This window comes from Nycticebus coucang, chromosome 5 (assembly GCF_027406575.1).
Source record: "Nycticebus coucang isolate mNycCou1 chromosome 5, mNycCou1.pri, whole genome shotgun sequence".
Taxonomy (NCBI): domain Eukaryota; kingdom Metazoa; phylum Chordata; class Mammalia; order Primates; family Lorisidae; genus Nycticebus; species Nycticebus coucang.
In genome coordinates, this window is record NC_069784.1 from 52,727,430 (window position 1) to 52,750,956 (window position 23,527).

General features: G+C 44.1%; 2 protein-coding genes across 3 annotated transcripts; one reads left to right on the plus strand and one right to left on the minus strand.

Moving 5' to 3' along the window:
* Positions 1-22,945, plus strand: POLR3GL (RNA polymerase III subunit GL). Of its 2 annotated transcripts, none has more exons than XM_053591794.1 (8): positions 1-72; positions 15,511-15,678; positions 15,994-16,123; positions 17,942-18,010; positions 18,309-18,365; positions 18,598-18,671; positions 18,801-18,911; positions 19,201-22,945. In XM_053591794.1, exons 2-8 carry the CDS (start codon positions 15,553-15,555, stop codon positions 19,285-19,287), a joined length of 654 nt encoding a protein of 217 aa, XP_053447769.1. In that variant the 5' UTR covers positions 1-72; positions 15,511-15,552; the 3' UTR covers positions 19,288-22,945. The 2 variants fall into 2 exon arrangements, with proteins under 2 accessions (XP_053447769.1, XP_053447768.1); XM_053591793.1 differs by lacking the exon at positions 1-72 and adding an exon at positions 6,138-6,267.
* Positions 5,712-5,987, minus strand: LOC128586186 (apelin receptor early endogenous ligand-like). Its single transcript, XM_053591796.1, has one exon. The coding sequence runs from the start codon at positions 5,874-5,876 to the stop codon at positions 5,712-5,714; it is 165 nt and encodes a 54-aa protein (XP_053447771.1). The 5' UTR covers positions 5,877-5,987.
* Positions 22,946-23,527: the final 582 nt, after the last annotated feature.

Consider the following 23,527-nt stretch of genomic DNA (forward strand, 5'->3'; position numbering starts at 1 on the left):
CAGAGGCTTAAGGAAGACAAGCGAATTTGGAGTTGGCCGCGGCTTGGGCTCCGCGTGGGGGAGGGGCAGCAGGTAAGGCTCAGACTTGGCGACTCTGACCTGGGTCTGTCTCATAATAGCCGAACTAGTTCCCTGGGGCCCGGCTACCAGATAGACAACGCTTTCTACCATGCTGTTGGATCACTCCCTTTTGACTTCCTACCTTTCCTCCCAGGCCCCCATTGCGGTATTGAAAAGCATAGTTTTCTATTGTGCAACGGGAAGACATATTAAAGCAGAAAGTGAGAAAGACTCATTCTTGTACCTCCAACTCTTTGCTATAGCATCAACCTACCCCGAATCTATTAATATTACCCCCTAACAGCCTGACATACTCCTGTTGTCTATCAGGACTCAACTGAAATATTACCTTATACCTGTAGGTTTCCTGGATTGGTGTTCTTGCAAAATTATTTTCCCGTCTGACGATAGCATTTTACTAATGCTTCTATTACAACACTTAGTACCCGCTCTCACTTTTAATGTTTTTATGATTTTTAGAATGTAAGGTTTTGTTGGGCAGGTTCTAATACTTAATACGTGGTGCCCAGTAAGCAAGCATCAAGTGAACCAAAGTGATTTCCGGGAACTAGCACTCTTGTTCGGGAGAATTTAAACTCCTAATGTAATTAGGGAACAATACAAAATACAGTATATGGGTCGGCGCCTGTGGCTCAAGCGGCTAAGGCACCAGGCACATAAACCTGAGCTGGAGGGTTCGAATCCAGCCCGGGTCCTCCAAACAACAATGACGGCTGCAACCAAAAAATAGCCGGGCATTGTGGCGGGTTGCCTGTAGTTCCAGCTACTTGGGAAGCTGAGGCAGGAGAATCGCTTGAGCCTAGGAGTTGGAGATTGCTGTGAGCTGGGATGCCACAGCCCTCTACCCAGGGTGACAGCTTGAGGCTGTATCAAAAAAATAAATAAATAAATACAATATATGTAGACGGTGCCTGTGGCTCAGAGGAGTGGGGCACCGGCCCCATATACCGGAGGTGGTGGGTTCAAACCTGGCCCTGGCCAAAAACTGCAAAAAAATACAGTATGTGGAATTAAGGGTCCTCAAATTGGTTCGTAATATTAGTGTTTGGTAATTGTTTCTGCAGTCAAGGAAGAAAGCAAGGAGAACTGGAATGGTGAGGGGAGTCTTTATGAATCACAAGGTCTCAAGTTGGGAAGAACCTATAGAAATCATGCACAGTATTTGTTCATTCATTCACTCAACAAATATTTATTGAACACCTGCTACATACCAGACACAGTGCTAGACAACAGAGATCATAGTGAATCCTGTACTCTAGCCATGTGTCCTTCCTCTGATAAACTTTATTTAGTAAATTGTTACCCAGCTTCCACATAAACATCTTTAGTAAGGGAACTTCCTGTGACTATTTGCAAGTCTTTCCAGTTTGAGGTATTTATTTTTTATTCAATATTTAACAAATTCTTTTTTCTTTTCTTTTTTTTTACATTTTAAAAAAATTGTTGGAGATTCATTGAGGTACAGAGAACCAGGTTACACTGATTGCATTTGTTAGGTAAAGTCCCTCTTATAATTATGTCCCGCCTACAGAAATTCTAAGTGAGAAATATATAGCTCGGCCAGGCATAGTGGCTCACACCTTTAATCCTACCACTCTGGGAGGCCAAGGAGAGCATATCACTTGAGTTCAAGAATTCAAGACCAGCCTGAGCAAAGCAACACCTATGCCATGACACTCTAGCCTGGGCAACGTAGTGAGACTCTATCTCAAAAAAACCCCAAACCAAACAAAAAAGGAAAATATATATATAGTTCAATGAAATGCATTCCACACTTTCTACATTTTCATTATAAAAAAATCTGTCACTGTTCTAGTGACAGTATTCACTGTATTCACTGTCACTAGAACAGTGACAGATTTTTTTTTTTTCTTTGAGACAGAATCTCACCTTGTCACCCTTGGTAGAGTGCCATGGCATCATAGCTCACCACAACCTCTAACCTTTGAACTAAAGGGATTCTCTTGGCTCAGTCTCCCAAGTAACTGGGACTGCAGGTGCCTCCCACAATGCCCCACTATTTTTAGAGGTGGGGTCTAGCTCTGGCTCAGGCTGGTCTCCAACCTGTGAGCTCAGGCAATCCACCAGCCTGCGCCTCCCAGAGTGCTGGGATTACATGCGTGAGCCACCGTGAGAAGTTAGTGATAATACTCTTTTTTTTTTGAGACATTTTCACTATGTCACCCTTGGTAGAGTGTTGTGGCGTCACAGCTCACAGCAACTTCAAATTCTTGGGCTTAAGTGATTCTCTTGGCTCAGCCTCCCAAGTAGCTGGGACTACAGGTGCCCACCACAATGCCTGGCTATTTTTTTGTTGTTGTTGCAGTGGTCACTGTTGTTTAGCAGGCCTGGTCTGGGCTTGAACCCGCCAGCCTCAGTGTATGTGACTGAAGCCCTACCCAGTGAGCTAAGGCACCGAGTGACAGTATTCTTAATAAGCAAGCCATCCCTTTTTTTTCTAGTTATAGAGGTAACACATATTTATGAAACACATAATGATATAAATACTTAAATACCTCCTATTTCATCACCATGATGTAGCGATAACTATTATTGATATTTTGACATGTGTTCTTCGTTTCTTTGCGTGTGTATATGTATATATGTATCACATTCATAAATAGGCCATACAATAAATATTTTTATATTATATTTCCCCCACTCTGTTTCTTTTTGTTTTTTCCTTTTTGTTTTGTTTTGTCTTGCCCTGGGTAGAGTGCTGTGGAGTCATAGGTCACAGCAACCTCTAAGTGTTAGATCTGTATCTGTCAAGTGGAAGGACACCTAAGTCAGTGGTTAGAATGTCCCTTCCCTTGAAAGGGGCTAAAGGCACAGATGACAAATTCTTACTCTTTCTCTAATCTCCATGAGACCTCTTCTCTCCCCCATGAGGTTCTTTTCAAATAAGTCACAGTTTAGGGCAGCGCCTGTGGCTCAAGGAGTAGGGCGCTGGTCCCATATGCCGTAGGTGGTGGGTTCAAACCCAGCCCTGGCCAAAAACCACACAAAAATAAATAAATAAATAAATAAGTCACAGTTTAATCTAACAAACAGTTTTTTTTTTAATTTTTCATGGCAGTTGGACTTGGAACTTTCCAGATTCCTCAAATATACATTTTTCTATCCTTCCACCTACAGATTATTAGTCTTGTCTATTATTCTGTGACCTTATTTTTAAATTTTTAAGTTAATATTCTTCTCTTATTACAGTAGAGAAGCCATATTAAATTAAAATATATATAACAAAAAAATCCTCAGAAAAACCTCAACTTAACTATAATATTTTAAATTTTGGTATATATCCTTTATGAACAGCTTTTTAATTCATGTGTGTGTGTTTGTAGTTTTTTTAAATTTCTTTTTATTGTTGGGGATTCGTTGAGGGTACAAGAAATGTATTTTTGGTTTTTGGGTTTTTTTTTTTGAGACAGAATCTCACTATGTTGCCCTCGGTAGAGTGCCGTGGCATCACAGCTTACAGCAACCTCCAACTCTTGGGCTTAAGCAATTCTCTTGCTTTAGCCTCCCAAGTAGCCACCACAACGCCTGGCTATTTTTCTTTTCTGGCAGTTGCCATTGTTGTTTAGCTGGCCCAGGCTGGGTTCGAACCCACCAGCCTCGCTGTCTGTGGCTGGTGCCATAACCACTGTACTACCGGCACGGAGCCAGTGTGTTTGTATTTTTGACAAACTAGATTTCTTTGTACTTATTATTTTAAGATTTTTTTTCCATCAACTAATCTTTTGTGAATTTTGAATGACTTTTCAAATTTCTTTTTTTGTTAATAGGTTTTATTTTTTAGAACAATTTTAGATTTATAGAAGAATTGAGCAGATAATACCAAGAGTGTCCATGTATCTCTGGCACAGTTTCCTCTGTTATTAACAGTGTATATTAGTATAGTATATTTGTTGCAGTTAATGAAGCAGTAATGATACATTATTAACTAAGGTTCATACTTGATTCACATTTCTTTGGTTTTTACCTAATGTTCTTTTCCTGTCCCTGGATCCTACCCAAGATCCTAGCCACATTTTTTTTTTTTTTTTGAGAGTCTCACTATGTTGCCTTCGGTAGAGTGCCATGATATCACAGCTCACATCAACCTCCAACTCTTAGGCTTAAGCAATTCTCTTGCCTCAGCCTCCCAAGTAGCTAGGACTACAGGCAGCCACCACAACACCCAGCTATTTTTTTTGTTGTAGTTGTCATTGTTGTTTGGCAGGCCTGGGCCAGGTTCGCACACGCCAGCCCCATTGTATGTGGCTGGCACCCTTGCCGCTGAGCTACAGGCACCCAGCCCCAAGATGCCACATTATATTTAGTTACCATACCTCTTTAGGCTCCTCTTTAGTGTGACGGTTTCTCAGACTTTCCTGTATTTGATGACCTTGACAGTTTTCACTGAAGAGTCAGGTATGTTGTAGGATATATATTCATTCCATCTACTGGAATTTGTCTGATGTTTTTCTCATTGTTAGACCAAATTACGGGTTTTTGGAAAAATGATCACAGAGTTAAAGTACCATTTCATCATATAATTTTTTTTTTTTTTGAGACAGAATCTCATTTTGTCACCCTCATGGGTACCTCATAGAGTACCATGGCGTCATAACTCACAGCAACCTCAAACTCTTGGGCTCAAGTGATTCTCTTGCCTCAAACTCTCAAGTAGCTGTGACTGTAGGTGCCTGCCACAATGCCCAGCTATATTTTTTAGAGGCAGGGTCTCGCTCTTAGGCTGGTCTTAAACTGGTGAGCTCAAGCAATCTTCTGCCTCAGCCTCCCAGAGTGCTAGGATTACAGGTGTAAGTCACCATGCCCACCCCTAATTTCACCATATAATTATTAAGGGGACATACTATCAACATAATTTATTATTGTTGATGTTGACCTTGGTCACCTGGCTTAAATAGTATTTGTTCAGTCTCTCTATTGTAAACCCTCCCACCCTTTCTGATTTCCAAAATTGTATTGGAGAAAATTCTTCTTTTATTTTTTTTTATTTTACAGCACAGATTTTTTATTTATTAACTCATTTGTACAGGCTGGGAAGTCTTGCTGAGGCTCACAGAGGCAGCTGGAAAGCAGAGTAAAGGTAACTGGGAGTTCCTATTAAATGAGGTAGAGGTCTGCAGCACTCTAAAAGGTTGATCTGGAAAACTTCCAGAGTAGATTGTTTACCTTACCTCTCCTTTTACAGTCTTATTTGACCCTAAATGAATCAAAAAAAATGTGTGATTTTATCTAAAGCACCCAGACAGCAGAGTGGGAGAAATGAAAGGGAGGTTTTGTTTTGCCATGAAGTCTACTACCTAGGTCCATAGTGCATTTACCTGGTTGTCAAAGTGCCCTTGTTGCAAGACATATAAAATGTGTAAGTATTAAGGATGGTGATCTTAATGGAAATGTGCTTGTTCTGGGTAGCATGAAGAGCTAGTCAGGGGTGGCGCCTGTGGCTCAAAGGGGTAGGGCTCTGGCCCCATAAGCCGGAGGTGGTGGGTTCAAAACCCAGCCCTGGCCAGAGACTGCAAAAAAAAAAAATAGGAGTGGCACTTGTGTATCAGTGAGTAGGGCGCTGGCCCCATATACCAGAGGGGCTGGGTTCAAACCTGACCCCGGCCAAAAACTCAGGGGAAGGGGACTTGAGAATGAAGAGGCATACATCTTCTCTGCAGGCAGTTGTGTCTGTGTAGTTTCCTTCTCATAGCCAAATTAGCTGGTCTCTGTCCGTTGATAAGGAGAAGACTCATTAAAAAAATAAAAAAGACAAAAAAGAATTGTTGAAATCTCATTTTTCTGCCACACGAAAGTAGAGCAGCAGCTCAAAGTTAGCCAAACAGTGTGTAAGTAGTCTGTGCAGTATCTGTGTGGCTCTCCTCACATCCTCATGACAACCTCAGAGAACTGCCAGCTGCATTTTCCAGAAAGGTTAATCTGGAGAAAATTCTTTATACACAGTCCACACTTAAGGAATAGGTAGTTATGCTCCTGCACTTTTACAGTGGAGTTCATAATTTATTTGTTATTTTTATTTCTTCTTCTTTTTTTTTAAGAGACTCGCTCAGGCTGATCTTGAACTCCTGAGTCCAAGCAATCTGCCCATCCGGCCTCCCAGAGTGCTAGGATGACAAGAATGAGTATTATTTGGAATTCTGCATGAGTGATATGTATTTTATTCCCCAGGTATTAATTAAGTCATTTATTTATATCACTGTGAATTCATGAATATTTATCTGATACCTTTGGGTTATAATCTAATACACATTGGGAGCTTTTTCAGTTGGCTCTATGCCCTTGACATAGTACCACCAGTGCGACTGCAGTGCTTGTTATTTTGAGCACTTTCTTATCTTCTGATGGCTCAAGATGCTCTAGGCTCATCTTGTATATTTCCTACTCGGGTCCTTTGTTTCGTTTTGAGACAGAGTCTCACTTTGTTGCCCTGGGTAGAGTGCCATGGCGTCACAGCTCACAGCAACCTCAAACTCCTGGGCTTAAGCGACTCTCTTGCCTCAGCTTCCCAAGTAGCTGGGACTATAGGTGCCCGCCATGACACTGCTAATTTTTCTATCTTTAGTAGATGAGTCTTACTCTTGTTCAGGCTGGTCTCAAACTCCGGGCCCCTACCATGTCTTAGAATCAACTATTTCTCTATGGAGCCCTGGTTCCTTTTATTGGAAAATGGTATTAGAAGGCAGAGCAGTGGCTCATGCCTGTAATCCTAGCATTCTGGAAGGCTGAAGCAGGTAAATTGCTCAAGGTGAGGAATTATAGACCAGCCTGAACAAGAGCAAAATCCCATCTCTACTAAAAATAGAAAGCTGAGTATGGTGACAGGTGCCTGTAGTCCCAGCTTCTCAGGGAGGCTGAGGTTAGAGGATTGCTTGAGCCCAGGAGTTTGAGGTTGCTGTAAGCTATGATGCCAGTGCACCACTGCACTCTACCCAGGTGACAAAGTGACACTCTGTCTCAAAACCAAACAGAAAAAAGTGGTAATAGAAACCAAGATCTGGGTGGTAGGTGTGCTCGTTGTGATTGGAATGTCATTTCTTTCAAGTTTCATTTTTCATTTGTTGAGTTTATTTCCCATCCTAGCTACCCCTGATTGGCTTTTCATTGTCGATGAAAAAGGCAGAGTTCAGTTCAATAGAAGAAGGGACTTTCTTTTTTTTTTTTTTTGGCCGGGGCTGGGTTTGAACCCACCACCTCCACCATATGGGACCGGCGCCCTACTCCTTGAGCCACAGGCGCCACCCAGAAGAAGGGACTTTCCATTCATTAGAGTTGATCACAGAGGAATGGGCTGCCTTGCTGGAGAGTGGACACCTTGTCTTTAGGAAAATGCCATAATGAGCTAAATACGTAACAATTTACAGAGTATAGTCCTGCACTGGGAGGGGGTTTGGACTAGATGATCTCTAAGAGTCCTCTCAATTCTAAAATTCTGTGCTGCCAAGTGGTGTTAAAGATTAATTGACTGGAGAACAATTCAAGACGGCAGCCGAGTAACAGCTTCCCTGCAACTGGGCACAGTGAGTCTGGGGAGATAAGACACCAGGCATCGCTGGCTGGTGGGATCTGCCTATAATCATCCCTTTGAGGATACAGGGAGTTGGCAAGTGACTTCTGGACCCCAGAGGAAGACAAAAACAGTGGAAAACTGGCAAGTGGTTGCGTGTGTTCGATCAACCTAATCCCACCGGCAGCCATAAGTACAAGCAGCAGTGAGACTACAAACCAGAAAGGCCTTACCTGTGAACTGTTTCAGTGTTTTTGGACTTGGCACTCAGTTGAACTGCCTTGGGGAGAGCTTGAGCAGGAGTGCGGAGAACTTTGGGCATTGTCTAGGGCCCCAGACTGAGCCGCTGAGCCGGATGGAGCTAATAGTGTTCGGCTGTGGGCTGCAGGGAGCCATTGTGAGAGAACTGCCCCGGCAAGCTCCACCCTGAGGGTCACAGAGCAAGGATCTGGTGGGAGCTAGTAACCTAGTGACTGAGCAGCCTAAAGGCGGGGACTGAGCTGCCTTACAGCCTTAACCCTCAGGGGCAGAGTGAGACCAGTTTTGGCACACTGGAGCCTCGGCCTATTGCCCTGGGTAGAGTGCCATGGCGTCACAGCTCATAGCAACCTCAAACTCATGGGCTTGGCACTGCCCGGACCTCCATAAGAGCTGCACCGCGACCCCCAACTCGCGACCCGCGACCCACGCCCGCCGGGCCTCCGCATGCCCTGACCAGGAACTGTGGGAGCTGTGCAACCCTGCATACTCCCTCCAGTACCCTCCCTGCCTCCACACTGGCCTGCTCGTCTGGCCAGGGACTCTGGTAGCCGTGTGCCCACTGGAGCCCTCCCTGCCTCTGCACAGAGCCCTTCTCCTGGCGAGAGACTGCTGGAGCCTTGGGCTCTCTGTGCCAGAGTCACTTAGTGCCAGGCACTCCCAGAACCGTGCACACCACCTCCCGCCCTGTTGCTGGATCCGAGTGTGTCACAATCTGGAACTGCTTCCTCAACCAGAACTCTCTGGCGGGGGCAGCCCCAGAAGAACTACACAGGGTCACTCCCTACAAAGATCCAGCAACAATAGAGTGATCCCGCTGGGGTCTAATCTTGGAGAGACACCTCCCCAACTCTGAGGACAGCCAGAGGCAACAGTGAAAAACAATCTTGAGGTTAAATCAACAGAAAAACTCTGGCAATATGAATAAACAGAGTAGATCAACTCCCCCAGGGATCAGTGGGGCAGACATAGCACAAGATTCCATGCACAAATAGCTGAGATGTCAGAAATCAAATTCAGAATCTGGATAGCAAATAAGATCAAATTAGAATTCCAAGCAGTGACCCAAAAGACATCTTAAGAGTTCAACGAATTCAAAGACCAAATGACCAAAGATTTTGACATATTGAGACAAGAAGTTGCAGCCCTCAAAGATCTGAGAAACACAGTAGAATCCCTCAATAACAGAATGGAGCAAGCAGAAGAAAGGATTTCTGACATTGAAGACAAAGCTTTCGAATGCTCCCAAACTCTCAAAGAGGAAGAGAAATGAAGGGCAAAAACTGATCACTCTCTCAGAGAGCTCTGGGATAATTGGAAGAAAACCAATATTCGTCTTGTAGGGATCCCTGAAAGTAATGAAGTGGCTTCACAAGGCACAGAGTCTCTTCTCCATGAGATTATGAATGAGAACTTTCCAGACATGCCAAGAGATTCTGAAATTCAGATAGTAGACAGTTTCAGAACTCCAGCACGACTCAACCCAAATAAGACATCCCCCAGACACATCATAATCAATTTCACTAAAGTTAATATGAAGGAGAAAATTCTGAAAGCAGCCAGACAAAAGAAAACCATCACCTATAAGGGCAAGAATATTAGAATAACTGCAGATTTCTCTGATGAAACCTTTCAAGCTAGAAGAGGATGGTCATCGACTTTTAATCTCCTAAAAGAAAATAACTTTCCACCCAGGATCCTGTACCCAGCTAAACTAAGTTTCATGTATGACGGAGAAATTAAATACTTCAATGACATTCACATGTTGAAGAAATTTGCCATAACTAAACCAGCTCTCCAGGATATTCTCAGACCTATCCTCCATAAAGACCAGCGTAATCCTCCACCACAAAAGTAAACCCACCCAGAAAATTTTGATCAAATTCCAACTTCCACAGTCACAAAGGGATTAAAAATGTCCACTGGATTCTCAAAAGGCTTATCTATATTCTCAATTAATGTGAATGGTTTAAATTGTCCTCTAAAGAGGCATAGGTTGGCTGACTGGATACAAAAACTCAAGCCAGATATCTGCTGCATATAAGAATCGCATCTTGAGCAGTGCCTGTGGCTCAAAGGGGTAGGGCGCCAGCCCCATGTGCCGGAGGTGGTGGGTTCAGGCCCAGCCCTGGCCAAAAACTAAAAAAAAAAAAAGAATTGCATCTTATATTAAAAGACAAATATAGAGCGGCGCCTGTGGCTCAGTCGGTAGGGCGCCAGCCCCATATGCCGAGGGTGGCGGGTTCAAACCCGGCCCCAGCCAAACTGCAACCAAAAAATAGCTGGGCATTGTGGCGGGTGCCTGTAGTCCCAGCTACTCGGGAGGCTGAGGCAGGACAATCGCTTAAGCCCAGGAGTTGGAGGTTGCTGTGAGCTGTGTGAGGCCACGGCACTCTACCGAGGGCCATAAAGTGAGACTCTGTCTCTACAAAAAAAAAAAAGACAAATATAGACTCAAGGTGAAGGGATGGTCATCTATACTCCAGGCAAATGGAAAGCAGAATAAAGTAGGCATTGCAATCCTATTCGCAGATGCAGTAGGCTTTAAACCAACCGAAATAAGGAAGGATAAGGATGGACACTTCATATGTGTTAAAGGTAATACTCAATATGATTAGATTTCAATTATTAAAATTTATGCACCCAACCAGAATGCACCTCAATTTATAAGAGAAACTCTAACAGACATGAGCAACTTGATTTCCTCCAGTTCCATAGTAGTTGGAGATTTTAACACCCCTTTAGCAGTACTGGATAGATCCTCCAAAAAGAAGCTAAGCAGAGGGCGGCGCCTGTGGCTCAGTCGGTAAGGCGCTGGCCCCATATACCGAGGGTGACGGGTTCAAACCCGGCCCCAGCCAAACTGCAACCAAAAAATAGCTGGGCGTTGTGGCGGGCACCTGTAGTCCCAGCTACTTGGGAGGCTGAGGCAAGAGAATCGCTTAAGCCCAGGAGTTGGAGGTTGCTGTGAGCTGTGTGATGCCATGGCACTCTACCGAGGGCCATAAAGTGAGACTCTGTCTCTACAAAAAAAAAAGAAGCTAAGCAGAGAAATTTTAGATTTAAACTTAACCATTCAACATCTGGACTTAACAGACATCTACAGAACATTACATCCCAACAAAACTGAATACACATTCTTCTCATCAGCCCACGGAACATACACCAAAATCAACCACATCCTAGGCCACAAATCTAACCTCAGCAAATTTTAAAAAAAAGAGAAATTATTCCTTGCATCTTCTCAGACCATCATGGAATAAAAGTTGAACTCAATAATAAGAGCAACCTGCATACCCATACAAAAACATGGAAGCTAAACAACCTTTTCTGAAGGATAGAAGGATATTATTGTTGAACTCAATAATAAGAGCAACCTGCATACCCATACAAAAACATGGAAGCTAAACAACCTTTTCTGAAGGATACACTAGATTAAGAAGGAAATCACCAAATTTTTGGAACAAAACAACAATCAAGACATGAATTACCAGAACCTCTGGGATACTGCAAAGGCAGTCCTAAGAGGGAAATTTATAGCACTGCAAGCCTTCCTCAAGAAAACGGAAAGAGAGGAAGTTAATAACTTAATGGGACATCTCAAGCAACTGGGGAAGGAAGAACACTCCAACCCCAAACCCAGCAGAAGAAAAGAAATAACCAAAATCAGAGCAGAATTAAATGAAATTGAAAACAAAAGAATTATACAACAGATCAATAAATCCAAAAGTTGGTTTTTTGAAAAGATCGATAAAATAGATAAACCTTTGGCCAACCTAACCAGGAAAAAAAGAGTAAAATCTCTAATTTCATCAATGAGAAATGGTAACAATGAAATAACAACAGACTCCTCAGAAATTCAAAAGATCCTTAATGAATACTGCAAGAAACTCTACTCTCAGAAATATGAAAATCTGAAAGAAATTGACCAATACCTGGAAGTACGCCACCTACCAACACTTAGCTAGAACAAAGGGGAAATGTTGAACAGGCTTATATCAAGTTCTGAAATAGCATCAACTATACAAAATCTCCCTAAAAAGAAAAGCCCGGGACCAGATGGCTTTACGTCAGAATTCTACCAAACCTTTAAAGAGGAACTAGTACCTACATTACTAAACCTCTTCCAAACTTTAGAAAAAGAAGGAATATTACCCAACACATTCTACAAAGCAAACATCACCTTGATCCCCAAACCAGAAAGACCCAACAAGAAAAGAAAATTATAGACCAATATCACTAATGAATATTGATGCTAAAATACTCAATAAGATCCTAACAAACAGAATCCAACAACACATCAAAAAAATTGTACACCACGACCAAGTGGGATTTATCCCAGGGTCTCAAGGCTGGTTCAGTATACGTAAATCTATAAATGTAATTCAGCACATAAACAAACTAAAAAATAAGGACCATATGATTCTTTCAATGGATGCAGAAAAAGCTTTTGATAATATCCAGTATCCCTTCATGATCAGCACACTTAAGAAAATTGGTATAGAAGGGACATTTCTTTTTTTTTTTTTTTTTTTTTGTAGAGACAGAGTCTCACCTTATCGCCCTTGGTAGAGTGCTATGGCGTCACACAACTCACAGCAACCTCCAACTCCAGGGCTTAGGCAATTCTCCTGCCTCAGCCTCCCGAGTAGCTGGGACCACAGGCGCCCGCCACAACGCCCGGCTATTTTTTGGTTGCGGTTTGGCCGGGGCCGGGTTTGAACCCGCCACCCTCGGTATATGGGGCCGGCGCCCTACCCACTGAGCCACAGGCGCCGCCCCAGAAGGGACATTTCTTAAACTAATAGAGGCCATCTACAGCAAACCCACAGCCAATATCGTATTGAATGGAGTTAAATTGAAATCATTTCCACTTAGATCAGGAACCAGGCAAGGTTGCCCATTGTCTCCATTGCTCTTTAACATTGTAATGGAAGTTTTACCCATTGCAATTAGGGAAGAAAAGGCGATCAAGGGTATCCACATAGGATCAGAAGAGATCAAACTTTGACTCTTCACAGATGATATGATCGTATATCTGGAAAACACTAGGGATTCTACTGCAAACTTTTAGAAGTGATCAAGGAATACAGCAATGTCTCAGGCTACAAAATCAACATCCATAAATCTGTAGCCTTTATATATACCGACAATAACCAAGCCAAAGAAACAGTCAAGGACTCTATTCCTTTCACAGTAGTGCCAAAGAAGATGAAATATTTGGGAGTATACCTAACAAAGTACGTGAAAGATCTCTACAAAGAGAACTATGAAACATTAAGAAAAGAAATAGTGGTGGCGGCGCCTGTGGCTCAGTGAGTAGGGTGCCGGCCCCATATGCCGAGGGTGGTGGGTTCAAACCCAGCCCCGGCCACACTGCAACAAAAAATAGCCGGGCGCTGTGGCGGGTGCCTGTAGTCCCAGCTGCTCAGGAGGCTGAGGCAAGAGAATCGCGTAAGCCCAAGAGTTAGAGGTTGCTGTGAGCCGTGTGACACCACGGCACTCTACCCGAGGGCAGTATAGTGAGACTCTGTCTCTACGAAAAAAAAAAAAAAAGAAATAGCTGAAGATGTTAACAAATGGAAAAACATACCATGCTCATGGCTGGGAAGAATCAACATTGTTAAAATGTCTATACTACCCAAAGCAATATATAATTTTAATGCAATTCCTATTAAAGCTCCATTGTCATATTTTAAAGATCTTGAAAAAATAATACTTCATTTTATATGGAATCAGAAAAAGACCTTGAATAGCCAAAACATTACTCAGCAATAAAAACACAGCAGGAGGAATCACACTACCAGACCTGAGACTGTACTATAAGTCGATAGTGATCAAAACAGCATGGTATTGGCACAAAAGCAGAGAAGTAGATGTCTGGAACAGAATAGAGAACCAAGAGATGAATCCAGCTACTTACCGTTATTTGATCTTTGACAAGCCAATTAAAAACATTCAGTGGGAAAAGATTTCCTATTTAACAAATGGTGCTGGGTGAACTGGCTGGTAACCTGTAGAAGATTGAAACTGGACCCACACCTTTCACCATTAACTACAATAGACTCTCACTGGATAAAAGATTTAAACTTAAGACATGAAACTATAAAAATACTTGAAGAAAGTGCAGGGAAAACTCTTGAAGGAATCAGCCTGGGTGAATATTTTATGAGAAGGACTTCCCAGGCAATTGAAGCAATATCAAAAATACACTACTGGGACCTGATCAAACTAAAAAGCTTCTGCGCAGCCAAGAACATAGTAAGTAAAGCAAGCAGACAGCCCTCAGAATGGGAGAAAATATTTTCAGATTATACCTCCGATAAAGGTCTAATAACCAGAATCCACAGAGAACTGAAACGTATTAGCAAGAAAAGAACACGTGATCCCATCTCAGGCTGGGCAAGGGACTTGAAGAGAAACTTTTCTAAAGAAGACAGACACACGATCTACAAACACATGAACAAAAGCTTATCATCCTTAATCATCAGAGAAATGCAAATCAAAACTACTTTGAGATATCACCTAACCCCAGTAAGAGTAGCCCACATAACAAAATCCCCAAACCAGAGATGTTGGCATGGATGTGGATAAAAGAGCACACTTCTACACTGCTGGTGGGAATGCACACTAATACATTCCTTCTGGAAGGATGTTTGGAGAATACTTAATACCTAAAAATACCTAAAAATAGACCTGCCATTCGATCCTATAATTCCTTTACTAGGTTTATACCCAGAAGACCAAAAATCACAATATAACAAAGACATCTGTACCAGAATGTTTATTGCAGCCCAATTCATAATCGCTAAGTCATGGAAAAAGCCCAAGTGCCCATTGACCCACGAATGGACTAGCAAATTGTGGTGCATGTATACCATGGAATATTATGCAGCCTTAAAGAAAGATGGGGACTTTACCTCTTTCATGTTTACATGGATGGAGCTGGAACATATTCTTCTTAGTAAAGTATCTCAGGAATGGAAGAAAAAGTATCCAATGTACTCAGCTCTACTATGAAGCTAAATTATAGCTTTCACATGAAGGCTATAACCCAACTATAGCACAAGACTATGAGGAAAGGGCCAAGGAAGGGGAAGGGAGGGGGGAGGATTTGGTGAAGGGAGGGTAATGGGTACGGGTGAAACTTACTAAATGCAGAATACAAATGCCTACATACAGTAACTAAGAAAATGCCATGAAGGCTATGTTGAACAGTTTGATGAGGATATTTCGGATTGTATATGAAACCTGCACATTGTACCTCTTGATTGCACTAATGTACACAGCTATGATTTAACAATAAAAATTAATTAATTAAAAAAAAAGAAATGCAGATAGTGATAACCATCAAATTTTCTAAGGATGTAGACAAGTTTTATCCAAGGGTCTAATCACTTTCTCCTTTGTGCTGCAATTACATTATATTACAATTATCCATCCTGTTGGGACTATGTCTCATCCATGTTTCTATTTTCAGAGATATCCTGCCTGGTACTGTGCCTGGTATTGTGCCTTATTTAGTTAAAATTAGTTAAATGATATTGGCTTTTCAAGTCCCAGAGAGAGAAAACTGAGTGTCTTGTACTTACTTGGCTTCCTGTACATTCAACTGTACTTCTTTTTCTCTTTGTTCTTGTCTTTATCAGGTTTTGCTCACTGGATCTTTAAATACCCAGGCCCTCCCCACCATGGCCAGCCGGGGTGGGGGCCGGGGTCGTGGCCGAGGCCAGTTGACCTTCAACATGGAAGCTGTGGGTATTGGGAAGGGGGATGCTTTGCCCCCACCCACGCTGCAGCCTTCTCCACTCTTTCCTGTGAGTGTTTCCACTCCCTTCCCAAGACTGCCACGTATCCCTTGATGAGCGTTTGTGATCCTGGATTTCTCTTGGGCCATCAGAAAACCATCTTCATCTTGCTCCTCCCTGTCTCTCTACTCTCAACTTACAAAGGATGTTTTCTAGGCAGTGTCTTACCCTTACTTCTAATATTCCCAGATCCCCAGCCTTCAAAATGCTATGTTGTTACCCCAATTCTCATTTTGAACATTGGACTAAATTGGGAGGAGAGGCCCTCCTAGATTTGCACTGAGTGTTTTCTCCCTGAACTGACCACTTCCCTTGGCTCTTTAGCCCTTGGAGTTCCATCCAGTGCCTCTGCCCTCAGGAGAGGAAGGGGAGTATGTCCTGGCATTGAAGCAGGAGCTACGAGGAGCCATGAGGCAGCTCCCCTACTTCATCCGGCCTGCTGTTCCCAAGAGAGGTCAGTTGAAATGTTGGCATCACGTTCCCAGTGCCTCCCAAGGGAAGTGCCCTGTGCTTAGCACCACTGGGGTCCAGAGAGGCCCTAGCACATGCACTGGAAGGTGATGATAATGACTCCTCCATCTAAAATGTATAATAACATTCCTGGTTGGTTTTGAGTTTCCCAATAGTCTTAGGACAGTGGGAGGGTAAGTATTAAGATCTCATTTCACATGTGTAATTGGGGAGATGTATTAAAAATTTTTACAATCTGGCCAGGCAGAGTGGCTCATGTATGTAATCCTAGCGCTCTGGAAGGCTGGGGTGGGTGGATTGCTTGAGCTCAGGAGTTTGAAACAACCCTGAGCAAGAGTGAAATGCTACCTCATCCCCTGTCCTTATTAAGAATAGAAAAACTAGCTGGGTGTCATGCAGGCACCTCATGACATGCCTCAGACTCTTAAGTCCTAGCCACTTAGGAGTCTGAGGCAAGACCTTTTGAGCCCAAGTTTGAGGTTGCTATGAGCTATGATGCCATTATACTCTACCCAGGATGACAGTGTGAACTCTGTCTCAAAAAACAATATGGATATTGGGTGGCGCCTGTGGCTCAGTCCGTAAGGCGCCGGCCCCATATACTGAGGGTGGCGGGTTCAAACCCGGCCCCGGCCAAACTGCAACCAAAAAATAGCCGGGCGTTGTGGCGGGCGCCTGTAGTCCCAGCTACTTGGGAGGCTGAGGCAAGAGAATCGCTTAAGCCCAGGAGTTGGAGGTTGCTGTGAGCTGTGTGAGGCCACGGCACTCTACCGAGGGCCATAAAGTGAAACTCTGTCTCTACCAAAAAAAAACCAAAAACAAAAAACAATATGGATTTTATGGGCACTGAACCATCAGAAGGGGACTAGTGGTAGGTCTCTGAGAACTCCACCTAAGTAGAGTATTAACCCTTTAGTTAGTAGGTCATGTGAAGCTTGGGGAGACCAGGAGGGACTAGAGAAGGGAACATTATTGGGAAGCTTGGAACAGTGGACATTTGCCAACTGGTACAGAAGTGCGGTATTTCAGTATATTGATAAGTGGTGCTTTCCTACTAAAGCCCTGAAGCTGAGGCTCAGAGAGAGAGAGAGGAAAAAAAAAAAAAAAACTTACCTAAGTTAACAAGGAATAAGAGGAAGCCTGAAGAAACAAGAAGTTTCTTGTTTCCTGGTATGCTTTCTACTGTACCACACTACTTCTCAGTGTAGCCAAACCTTTGAGATAAGGGAGAAAAAGAATCATAATAGTTCTGGCATAAGAGAGCAAGTTCTTCTCAGGAGGCTGAGACAGGAGGATCATTTAAGCCCAGAGTTTGAAGCTGTGGTGATAGTGATGCCACAGTGTACTCTAGCCTGGGCAATAGAGGTAGACCCTGTCTCCAAAAAAAATTTAAAAAGAAGAATGAGGCCAGGTGCGGTGGCCCATGCCTGTAATTCTAGTACTCTGGGAGGCAGAGGCAGGTGGATTGCTGGAGCTCACAAATCCAAGACCAGCCTGAGCAAAAGCAATACCCTGTCTCTACTAAAAATAGAAAAACTGAGGCAAGAGGATTGCTTGAGCCCAAGAGTTTGAAGTTGCTGTGAACTATGACCCCACAGCATTCTATCTAGGGCAACAGCTTGAGATTCTGTCTCAGAAAAAAAAAGAATGATGAGGTCCTCACTTAAGCTGACCTCTTGGGCTGTGGGTTTGGGGTCAGAAAACAGATAAGATCGGAGAATTAAGAGGGCTGGACACTCAGAAACAACCCATTCTAGGGCTCTGAAGGAATAAACTTTGACCCTTGACCTCTGACCCTCAGATGTGGAGCGATACTCAGACAAATATCAGATGTCAGGGCCGATTGACAATGCCATCGATTGGAACCCTGGTAGGTGACCGGCGGCTTCATTGACTGCCCTTCTTTCAGATGCTCAGGTATCCATCAGCACTCTTAGTGGCTCCATCCTTCTCCCCTATCCATCCTCAGCAAACTAGCGCCTTAGTTGTCTCCTGAAACACTCTCAAACTCTACCTGAAAAACCTATTAAGTAACTCTCATTCTTCTCACCCAACCCCTTCCTTTCTCTCTGTTAAAACCTTTACCTCTCCTTCAAATAAAACGGTTCACCCTTCACAGGAAACCTCAGGCAGGGTCCTACTGACATTCACGTTCTCTTTATTCCCAGATTGGCGCCGTCTACCCCGGGAGCTAAAGATCCGAGTCCGGAAGCTACAGAAGGAGCGTGAGTGTATCTGAAACAAGAAGTGGAGAGGTTTCCCCCTCCGCTGGAGGGCCAGGACTGCTGGTAGTCTCGTTTGCCCTCCCAATTCCTACCCAATCCGCCAAGTGTTGCGGGACGCCATAGTGGCCACAAGAGGGCAGCAGAGCGACATGTTCTCTGCGGGAGGATGGGTGGGAAGCTAGCATGATTTACCCTCTGATGCTTTATCTTTTGATCCTCCCCTCCCAACCAGGGATCACCATTCTGCTCCCCAAGAGGCCCCCTAAGACCACAGAAGATAAAGAGGAAACAATACAGAAACTAGAGGTGAGGAGAAAGTGCATAGAGACCTCCTAAGACTTAGATCCATTCCCTCTCTCTTTGCCCATGTGTGCCTCAATTTTTCCCTTCTGTGAGCTGAATCTCAGTTTCTCTTCCTATTCATCTTGTCATGAGACCCTGGAGAAGAAGGAGGAAGAAGTGACGTCAGAGGAAGATGAGGAGAAGGAAGAAGAAGAGAAGGAAGAGGAAGAAGAAGAAGAGTATGATGAAGAAGAACATGAAGAGGTGAAGGGGGTCTCCTTCTATTTTAGTTCCCCTCTCTTCTTCTCATGGGATCTGGGGGATCTCAATTCTTTACATCAGGGATGTACTCCTCAGAAAGAGGGCTGAGGGAAATAGTGCCCTCAGAGGTAGGGGCTTCCTTCCACTTCATCTGTCCCCAGGCACTTCTCCACAATGAACTACAACTGGAAGGGATGTCCAGGGCCTGGTATGGTGTGAAGGAGCCTGGTACACAGGGAGAAAGGAGAATGCAAAAGCAAGCCTGACTCTTTCTTCTTTTTTTCCATTTCAGGAAACTGATTACATCATGTCATATTTTGACAATGGAGAGGACTTTGGGGGTGACAGTGATGACAATATGGATGAGGCTATATACTGAAAAAGGACCCTGTACAACACCCTGGACCTATTACATCTTTCTTGATTTGGGGATATAGAGCGTAACTGTCGCTATTATTTGGTTTTGTGGACAAGCAAATCATTTGGTCAGAGTTCAGAAAAACTATTTGGTCCCTGGAGATAGGAGTGGAGAATGATGACAGATAGCCTCTTTCTACCCTTCCTTTCCTTTCACCTTCATGTCACCTCTCATATGGTGGAGAAGGTGCAAAGGCAAATGTCTTAATTGTATGAGGGGAGAAAGAAGAATTGAAAGAACTTGGGCTATTAGAGCTGAGACGGCTGTACACATATTCCTACCCAATTTTAGAGCTTTTTTGTGGAGATAATAGGGGCTGGGAGCATTTAAGAGGAGTAAGGCCAGTTATATATATATATATATATTTTTTTTTTTTTTGTAGAGACAGAGTCTCACTTTATGGCCCTCGGTAGAGTGCCGTGGCCTCACACAGCTCACAGCAACCTCCAACTCCTGGACTTAAGCGATTCTCTTGCCTCAGCCTCCCAAGTAGCTGGGACTACGGGCGCCCGCCACAACGCCCAGCTATTTTTTGGTTGCAGTTTGACCGGGGCCGGGTTTGAACCCGCCACCCTCGGTATATGGGGCCAGCGCCTTACCGACTGAGCCACAGGCGCCACCCCAGTTTTATATTTTTAAATAAAGTGTTTTTATCTGTCTAGGGTGAGGCCTGGTGGGAAAGGGCTGGAGGGGTGAAGGGGGTGCCTAGTGGAACAGAGTCCAGTGTGACACATCAGAGAGTTACAGCCTCTTGTCCTTTTTTCCCTTGGTAGGACATATACCTGGAGTCTAACCTGCCACAGAATATTCAGGACCTCATCTGCAGGGCAGTGCAGTCAGTTGTAGAGAAGAACATTTCATGTTCCCTGCATCCCCACTGGCTTCTGAGCCTGTGGTTCTTTAGACTGGAATCCTTTAGACTGTCTCTGTTGACAAATGTTCACAAGAACCCAGGCCCTCTCTTTCCCACACTTGACCTTGGTTTTGTCCTTATTTACAAAGCATGCTTACAGCTATTTTTGTGGAGAGAGTCAAGAACACCAGGTGCAGGGAGGGTATAGGTAGGAGGAGCTGACTCTTATTCAGCACAGTTCTCCTCTTCCAGCCTTGGAGACCTCATTTTGAAAGATATGTCTGTGCAAAAAGGGCCCCCTAAATATTCTATTCTCCACTTGCAGAAACTAGTGCGTGGCTGAGTTGCAATTTCTATTTTGCTTCTTCCCTTTGTGGAATTTAGTTAGCTTTTCTAACTCCCTTTGGGGGGCGGGGGGCAGGTGGTGTTTTTTTACAGGAAGTAAGGAGGGTGGGGAGGAGGAGAGTGACTTAGGGACACTCACAGCTCTGAGAGATGCTTTCTCGCCCACACAGCTCTCCCTTGGGTGAGGTCATTTCCCTAGGCTCTGATTGGCTTCTAAGAAAGCCTCACATGAGCTGATTGGTTCCAGCCACTTGACAAACAACAGACAGGGCAAGCTGCTGTCCAGAATAGGAACTGAATAAGGAAGCTTGCATGTCCTAGTGACCCTACTGAGCATTTGAAAGCCATAAGATCGGGCGTAGGAGACCCTTCAAGAAAGAGCTTAATTGCATTTAGGCAGGCTGACTGAATTTCCTACAACATCAAATGGTAGAGTCTAGTAATCTAAGGTTAGATATTTCTGACCTTATTTTAAAGAGGAGAGGCTGTGACTCCATTGAGGGAAAACACCTTAAAAGCCGCATTTGGGTTTGTTAGTAAGTATTAAAACGGAAGCAGCCAAAAAAACAGAGAAGGAAACAGGAATAGAAACAGAACATTCCAGAGTTATTAAGCAATTTGTGATGATTGATGTGTTTCCTTTTTTATCTCTCCAAGGTGTTGTGTGAGTAGAGAGAATGGGACAGGGGACCTGTCATTGGGATTTCCCATAATTATACTTTAACCTGTGATTGTGGCTAGGAAGAGCACAAAAGCAAGACACTGAACATTTTCTTTTTATCTTCTCCCATACACGCACATATACCAGTCCTGACCTGACCAAGTATACCTGTGTCTATGTTGGGGGCACAGCCACTCCCTAAATCCCACGCAATGTCTGCCTGGGAATGTAACAGAGGGAGAATAAACAGGGTTCTGAAAACAGGACAGTCAAGGAAGACGGAAGCTGCACCTCCACCCCCATCTCTATACACACACATCCTTTTCTCATGAAACTAGGAAAAAGAGGACCTTAGGAGTGACCACTTGGGATCAGTTGTACTGCCTCAAAGACAAAGTGTCAGCAAGATCAGATCATTCTTGGACTCTGCCCTGTGTGGCAGGTGACCTTGCTAGACAAAGCCAGAGACCCGGGACACAGCAGCATTCCCAGATACTCTGGAGTGGTTCCAGGCATGAGCTAGACTGTTTCCATTGACCTTTCCCCTACTTTTTGTAGGCACTATCCAGCTGGCCAAGACTAAGGCCTAATAAACAGGGTCGGGGTTCCTATTCCCTCACAGGACAACCTGAGAAGTTAGGATGGAGGCTTTGCTTGCAGATATTTACAGAAAACCCATGCAGTGCTTGCTCAGCCCTGTAGTACTCGCCTGCTGGGGCCTGTTAATGCTGAACAGATTGCTCCCACACCCACAGCCTGGCCTGCACTGGCCCCAGGCAGGATAGGTTCTCTGGCAAGAATCCTATCTTTTCCTACCTTGTATTCCATCCCTAGCCAACTGGTCCCCTCCCACAGTGGGTGGGCAGCTTGAGAATGGGGTCTGCAAACAGGCTCAGTGACTCCAATGGTTTGAGGGAGACTGGATGGCAGACTTGGATGCAACATGCAGTTTAGATTAGGAATGGACACCAAAGAAAATTGGGGGTGGGAGGTCCCCCAATTTTAACCACCCCCAATGGTGGTTGTCCTCAGTAGATTGCCATGGCATCATAGCTCGCAGGAACCTCAAACTCTTGGGTTTAAGTGATTCTCTTGCCTCAGCCTCCCAAGTACCTAGGACTACAGGTGCCCGCCACAACACCTGGCTATTTTTTTGTTGCGCTTGTCGTTGTTTAGCAGGCCTGGGCAGGGCTCGAACCCACCAGCCTTGGTGTATGTGGCTGGTGCCCAACTCACTGAACTATGGGCACCGAGCCTCTCTGTTCATTTTTATTACTATTTGAACTTTGAAAGGAAAGAAGGGTGGTGGTTTGTAGGCATAGGCTGTTTATGAGGGGAAGAAAAGCTGCTTTTTTTTTTGAGACAGAATCTCACTTTGTCCCCCTCAGTAGAGTACCGTGGCGTCATAGCTCACAGTAACCTCAGACTCCTAGGCTTAAGTGATTCTCTTGCTTCAGTCTCCCAAGTAGCTGGGACTACAGTCACCCACCACGCCTGGCTATTTTTAGAGGTAGGGTTTCGCTCTAGCTTAGGCTGGTCTTAAACTCATGAGCTCAGGCAATCCACCCACCTTGGCCTCCCAAAGTGCTGGGATTACTGGTGTGAGCCACCACACTCAGCCCTTGCTATTTTTTTTTTTTCTTTTTGAGACAAAAGTCTCATTCTGTCACCCTGAGTAGAGTTTGCCATCATAGCTCATGGAAACCTCAAACTCCAGGGCTCAAGAAATCCTCTTGCCTCAGTCACCCCAGTAGCTGGAACTATTATAGGTGCACACCATGATACCTGGTTAGTTTTTCTTTCTTTTTTTTTTTTTTAAGAGACAGAGTCTCACTTTGTCGCTCTTGGTAGAGTGCTGTGGCGTCACAGCTCACAGCAACCTCCAACTCCTGGGCTTAGGCGATTCTCTTGCCTCAGCCTCCGAGTAGCTGGAACTACAGGCACCCGCCACAACCCCCGACTATTTTTTTTTGTTTCAGTTTGAGCCAGGGCTGGGTTTGAACCCACTACCCTCGGTATGTGGGGCCGGCGCCCTACTCACTGAGCCACAGGTGCCGCCCCAATACCTGGTTAGTTTTTCTATGTTTAGTCAAGATGGGTCTCACTCTTGCTCAGGCTGGTCTCCAACTCCTAAAGGAGCCACTATCTTAACTGGGCAAAGCAAGTTTTATGGTCCTAGTTTTACCACTTTATACTTTTGTGCCCTGAAGTCTCCACACCTCCATTTCCTCATGTGTGAAACGTGAATTTGGATTAGGATGTCCACTAGGAACCCTTCTACCTCTCACACAATAGGGCTTAGGTTAATCCACCTGAAAGAGTACATACAAATGGTTCTGAGA

Excerpts from the sequence above, each read along its gene's own strand:
- LOC128586186 (XM_053591796.1), bottom strand. The coding sequence starts at position 5,876 with ATGAGATTTCAACAATTCTTTTTTGTCTTTTTTATTTTTTTAATGAGT.
- POLR3GL (XM_053591793.1), top strand. The coding sequence starts at position 6,241 with ATGAGTGATATGTATTTTATTCCCCAG. Across the intron at positions 15,679-15,993 it reads AGCCTTCTCCACTCTTTCCT|CCCTTGGAGTTCCATCCAGT; the intron begins GTGAGTGTTTCC and ends TTGGCTCTTTAG. Across the intron at positions 16,124-17,941 it reads GCCTGCTGTTCCCAAGAGAG|ATGTGGAGCGATACTCAGAC; the intron begins GTCAGTTGAAAT and ends TCTGACCCTCAG.